The sequence below is a fragment of the Polypterus senegalus genome, chromosome 3 (assembly GCF_016835505.1).
Source record: "Polypterus senegalus isolate Bchr_013 chromosome 3, ASM1683550v1, whole genome shotgun sequence".
In the NCBI taxonomy this organism is placed as follows: Eukaryota; Metazoa; Chordata; class Cladistia; order Polypteriformes; family Polypteridae; genus Polypterus; species Polypterus senegalus.
The window spans coordinates 270360404-270366773 of record NC_053156.1 but is presented as its reverse complement, the minus strand read 5'-3'; the positions used below and the strand labels follow the sequence as shown (position 1 = coordinate 270366773).

At 38.8% G+C, this 6370-nt stretch overlaps 1 protein-coding gene across 2 annotated transcripts in view; it reads right to left on the bottom strand.

The window, feature by feature from the left end:
• Nucleotides 1-309: 309 nt before the first annotated feature.
• Nucleotides 310-6370, bottom strand: part of mdfi (MyoD family inhibitor) — a 109856-nt gene continuing 103795 nt past the window's right edge. For both annotated transcript variants that reach the window (XM_039749168.1, XM_039749169.1), the window contains exon 5: nucleotides 310-5423. In XM_039749168.1, the coding sequence (XP_039605102.1) occupies nucleotides 5170-5423 (254 nt within the window). In that variant the 3' untranslated portion in view covers nucleotides 310-5169. The remainder of the gene's footprint in view (nucleotides 5424-6370) is intronic.

Genomic DNA, 6370 nt, shown 5'->3' with positions numbered 1-6370 from the left:
CAAATGAAGGTTATGTGAACCTGTTCCTCCAAGTGTGTATGTGTGTGTAAATGTGCTTTGCTATCAGAGATGGCTCCTCTAAGTGCCCAGTGCTGCCAGTATAGGCTCCAGCCCCTATGACACTAAACTGGAACAAGTGGGATGAGTACTGTAATTGCTTTAGACTGAGCCCTGAACCAAAGCAGGGTTTATATGGCAACTTTCATAGAAGACCAACCACAAAGCACTTTTCGAGCATTCTCAATTAGAAGCATGTCAGTAAGGATGATTATAAAATTGCATACATGATAAAGTAACAAGAGATTTGGAGGTTTTAGCACAGAACATATTTTTTATTTAATATTCTCAATATTATTGCACAAATAGACTCCAGTCGAAGTAGGAGAAATGGTAAAGTTTTTTTTTTCTGTAACAGTTACCAACTCAGCTCGCTGGTTGCTCTCTTCTTTGGTTTAGAAGATAATAGAAGGCACACCTTGCTTTGCTGTTTAGTCTTTTTGCTTCATTTATAATTAGCAAGGTGATAGGAGAAAGTCCATGTATTGGAGATGAGAGCAGAATCCCCTTCTCAACAAACAGCTGCTGAGTATATATACCCTGGTCAAATACCGTACATTAAAAAAAAAACAAACAGTTAAAAAAAAAAGCTTCAATCTAAACTATCTTAGCTTTCGGTTGCACCCTAAGGAAACAGGTAATGAAGACATTTCCTTTATAAAGTCCATCGTAAGACCTAATAACCCCACCAGAAAAGAGAGTCAAGGTCCTCAGCAAAGACAAAGGCAACTTGTGACAGCATTATAACCCTCAGGAGTCCAGTGTCGCTCAACACGCCCCATCTGACCAGTCCCGCCTTCTGTCCCTCCCTCTGGGCGGGGCTTTGTCCTCCATGCTGTTTCTTCACAACTTTCCAGAGCTGATATCACCGTGTATTTCTTGTGCATGGGGTGGGATTTGAGTTACCAAAAATTCCTAACTTAAACAACCTTTTTTTTCCCCCAACTGAAAAATATATATAATATAAAGGGAGAAAACCTCAGAATAATTTAGATTAATCATCAAAAAAGAACACAGCAGTATTGGTTGGCAATGTGTAGCCAGGCTTTTGAGATGAAAGTCAAAATGTGGCTTTTCATGCTTCCTCTTTGCACATCTAGTAGGGATAACTTACATGAATTCGACATTCATCTCTAGTCAATGAGTTCAACAGGAAAATACCATGAAAGCATGACTAACACTTAATTTATAAGTACAAGTTATAGGTAAGGAGACTGAAATTGAAATAATCGAGCAGCCCTTATAAAGCACCTTATCATGTCACTGGGCACAGCGCGCTGTGGATTCCTGTGGAGTGCTGTGATATTATTTTGTCTGTTTAGATGGTGTAGCTTGTGTGTACAACTTATCTCGTCTGTATGGTCGTTTGGCTCACACAACTTCTTTCTCCACCTCATGATTTACAGTTTTTCATACACTTGTTCACATGAGTAATTGTTTTGCACACACATTTGCTGCATGATTTATTACTTTGTGTAAATGATAAATTGTCGGTTTATGATTTATTACATAGCTTGCGCAAATGGTCAATGCTGTCAGGATCTCCCTGAAGAACATTTTGTTTTATTTTATTTCATGTTTGAAAGTATTACTGTCATTATTTTTTGTTGTTATTGACAGAATTTCATTAGAGAATATACTCATTTGTTTCATGCAATGTTTGGAATAATTGCTGTTTGTTAAAGAGTTTAAATTTTTTTATATATATTCTTGTTGCTATTTGTCATTGGCACCACCGTCTGCTAACCACATGAGTCGACACAGGCATGACAGAGGACGTCGGCACACTGCTGCTTTAAATGATGGTGGCACAGAAATACCGCGTGAAGATTTGGACTGTCGAGGCAAAGACTCAAAAAACAGCACAGTGCTGGAGTACTGAAGAGCAAAATAACAAAATCCGAAGTTTAGCAAGGATACGACTTCAGTCTGAATGTTCAATTACGTTTGGGTAAAAGGCTAATGCATAACCTCGGCCTGGTTAATGGCCATGTCTTTTTAACACAACACATAATCGAGACAATTCAATACTCAGAAAAATTAAAAAACAAAAGGAGAAAGGCCACATTTGCATAAATTACTTCTGTACCTTCAGGGTGACGTGTTGTTCCCATAACTTAGTAAGAAACTATTCACCGTTGGGCTAATTCATGTGATTGCTTTCAGTTGCACAAGTGATTTTATGAAGATAATTTCTCTTCTGAAATGATTTATTGTTTCCATAGCCTAATGTCATATTAACAAAGAATGTTTTAACTCATTTCTGAGAAATTACAGTTTTTGGATATTATCTCATTTCAACTGCTTATCTTGTTTGTCTGCACCAAATCCTCCCATGCAAGAAATATGTGGGCAGCTTTACGTGTGCCGAATGTATTTCTGAAAGTGGAATTTCTCTACCACAAACCATTTTTGTGAGCTATTAGATTCAGTGAGAAACACCATTTTGAGAGAGAGAATAAAACATTGATATTTTAAAGTTACATGTATCTAGTGGCATAAATATTTTTTGTGCTCAGAATATCATTTGAAGTATATTTTGAGCAGTCTACCTCGTCCTTAACGTTAGTTGGAGTGGAGGCACCCACAATCAAGTATTTGCTAACATTGTCAGCTCTCGACTGGTTTATTTTTTCTCCTACAAACTTGCCAGGAATTTATTTTTTGCAAGGCTAGAAAAACGCTATTTTATTGCCCAAAAGTGAGAAAGTTGTTGTTTAAATGGCTTTTATAGAAATATGCCGGGTTGGATTGATCCAACCATCATCTTGACCAGTTAACTGGTAAACAAACGGTAAAAAGATTCACAATATTCTTTTATTTAAAAAAAAAAAAAGTGACACCATTTTCTTGGGAATACAAAGGCGGAAAACTACAAGGAGCTTCTCACTTCCTACCAGCACTTGAGTGCAACAGATCTTTAAAAGTCCATGTCCTACTCTCTCATTTGGATTTTTTCCCATCTCTGCTGAACAATGGTCGAGATTCCATCACTCAAACGGAGAGACGCTATGGTGGAAAGTACAGTGAGTCTGTGTTGTTTTTTTACCGTGAAACAGGATTGTACGGTGTGAAAAACTTCCAAGTGACTGTGTTTTGTAGGCAAACATTTGATTATATGTCTATTTTGAATTAATTATTTAGACTTAAAATTCTAAAATATTCATTTTTTTATAAAATACTTTTTTCTTTTCATTTTAAGCCTTCATGTCTCGTAAACTGGAAGTGATTCCATTGCCAGATTTGGATTCACCACAGTCAGGTCTGAAAGGGACACTACGGGTACAAAAACAAACCCAGACCAGTGCTGTTATTAGCGCATAACTTGTATTTTTATCGACTTCTAATGTTACAGCTCAGCATCAATTTTGTGCCTGATTTGCTGCATCTTCTGGCTGACGTAATTGTTCCCATGACTTGTCTTGTTTATATTATTTTTCCCATTTGATCACTTGCACTTAATGACTTCTGTCTGCAGAATTGATGATTTTCTGTCTTATTTAAATGACATATTGTTCCCATAACTCTTCATTTGGTTTACACATTTTGTGAAAAATTTTGTAACTAATTTGTGAAATGTTTCTCGGTGTGATTTTATATTTAACTAAAACCCTTCTGAACATGATTCCTTAATAAGATTGCATCACAACATCAACAGATGTCTCATTTGCACGATTTGTTATCATTTAAACAATTTTTTACTCACAATTGTTTAGTATGAATGGTCCTTTCAGGCTCACTTACTGCTGTTCCTGGCTGACATCTTCCTCCTGTTCCTGGGACGTCTTATCCTGCTGGTATGATTTTACCCAACTGAGTGCATTCAAATAATTAATGGCATTTGATGAACTTGTGCTTAAGCTGTTTGCTCATTTCAACTGAGATGAAGTTGCGAGGTCTTGTTTTCTAGTTTATTTGACTATTTTGGGCACAGAACATTTAAACTCATTTGAAAACTTGATCTAATTTATCTCGTTTCAGCTAATTATCTTCTGTGCATGACCATATCAGGTGCAAAGTACTTCTTCTGCCCAAATGGTCTCATTTGCAGGATTTATTATCTAATTGGAATGACATATTGCGCTACACAAATAGATCATTTTGTTTTCACAACGTAGTTTCACTGCACGATTTGTTACTAATGTGTTCTGCAGAATTTCTTGTGCAAAACAGATTTACTTCCTGTGTTTTACAACATTGACTCACCTTCACGTTTGCATGCTGTGTTATTTAAGTTTAGCAACTTATTTAATTTGCATGATTATCAACTTTTTGATTTATTATCTATCGTACATTAATTATTAACCAATTTAAATGATTAATTTTGTCGGCATGATCTACTGTTTTTGCAGCACTTATCTCGTGTACACTACTTACTCCTACATGTGGATAGTTTAACTGTTTCATGCACACAATTTACCACTTTGATGTGTTTTCACACACATTTGTCTCAGTACAGCATGATCTCGCTGTGGTCAATAAGGTGCCATAGGTAAGGACTTTTAAAGGCTGCTGTGAAATATGCCAAGGCCAGGGTGTATTAGGTGATGGTCTATAATCTGTTAGTTGAAGTCCTGCTGTGTGAATTGTAGTTTGGGATAAAGAATCATTGTGATAAAGCAGGGTCACTGCTGTAAATAATGATCTTGAGATGGTTAAAATAAAAGTTGTTTCCTGCAGGATAATCCATTTAAAAAAAGAAATTAAGCTGTAATCCTGCATCAAGCCAGTGGGGTTATAAAAGATAACCAAATCTATAGGCCTCTTTGACATTGCAGTGGCTTTTTTTTTTTTAACAGTGTCAAATCAGAAAGCAGCTATCTGCAGCCATCCAAACCTATCAACTCTTTAGTTTTCTCACTTCACCTTTAATGGTGAAGAAGACACGTGAAGAAATGTCCAGAAGGAAGAAGGGAATAACCCAGTTAGGCTGGTTGAACCTTGTCCCTGTAGATACTTGCTTCCAGCACTCTGAACCTCCGGTTCATTCTTTAATACACGTCTCCTCTCACGTTCCTCCCCATACGCCCTATTAAGCTGTCGAGGTCCCACCCTCATTAAGTGCACAGAGAGCTCACATCCAGTTCCACTAGTTTAAGCGGGGCTCAAGTTTCATGAGGAGAAGCACAGCCCGCAGCACTCCATGCAGATCTCCAGGCAGTCGGCAGACTCGCAGCAGGCATCGATGATGCCACAGTCCATGTCACAGGGCATGTCGCAGTCCCCACACTCCTCAGATGCACAGCAGCAGCAGAAGCACGAGTCTGAGGAGGTGCAGGAGCCACAGGTGGCACAGTCCAACATGATGTTGCACAGGCTGAGGAACTCACAGAACAAGCAGGCCAAGATGCAATGGACGCAGCAGTCTGTATAAAAAGATCAAGGGCAACAAGGTCAGGGCAGATCCTATTAGGTTTATCATTTTGTGTAGCCAAGGCTGGTAGAACTCGCAAAACCCCACCATGTCAATTAACACCGTATGGTAGTCTGAATCCTATTACCAGCCCACTTCTTCACCCTCCCATAGTAGGCAAACAAACAAGTTGACCAAGTCTTCCCCTCTCTGATCATACCCCTCATAGCATAAACCCACTGATTAAGCCAAACTGTTCGAACCCCCAAATGTTTAATCAATTGTACATATTTACTGTAGGCTACCAACCTCCTTTTTGAATCCCATAACATACCCATGACCTTTTAATCAGTCATTTATACCTACTCTCAGCAAACTGACTGCTAACTCAGAAACTTCTCAAAAGGGATAAACCACAACCTCGCCAACTGAATTCCAGTCTTTTACCCCATTATGCATACATCTTCACAGCATGCTATCCACTCCTGCCTAGGCTTATAGAGAGAGAGGAGAGAGGTTAGGAGCACGCACTGATACAGCGCATTGCCGCACCCACCACACGACAAACCAACTCAGGATCCAGATTGGGACCCGAGTGCAGTCATGCAACGGGTGATACCTCAGCACCACAGACTGACACAAATTACCCCCTCACCAATTGCATCAAATTGCCGTGCTCTCTGACTAAAACACCTTCCTCTTAGACATGCTGCTTTATTGATATTCAAAACATCACCTTGCTGACTAACCTTGTCTATTATACCTCCCTCATGCATCAAAATGGCCCACCGATAAAGGCCCATAACCTGGCCAAATCTCCAAACAACTGATCAATCCCCCCACCTCAAAACTGAATTCCATAAACCTGGCACTCTTTAATCGTATCATTTACAGCCACTTAATGTGCAAGTGATCTTCTAGCGTTCTCCTTTGGCAAAACGTTCCAATGTCAATGAACTG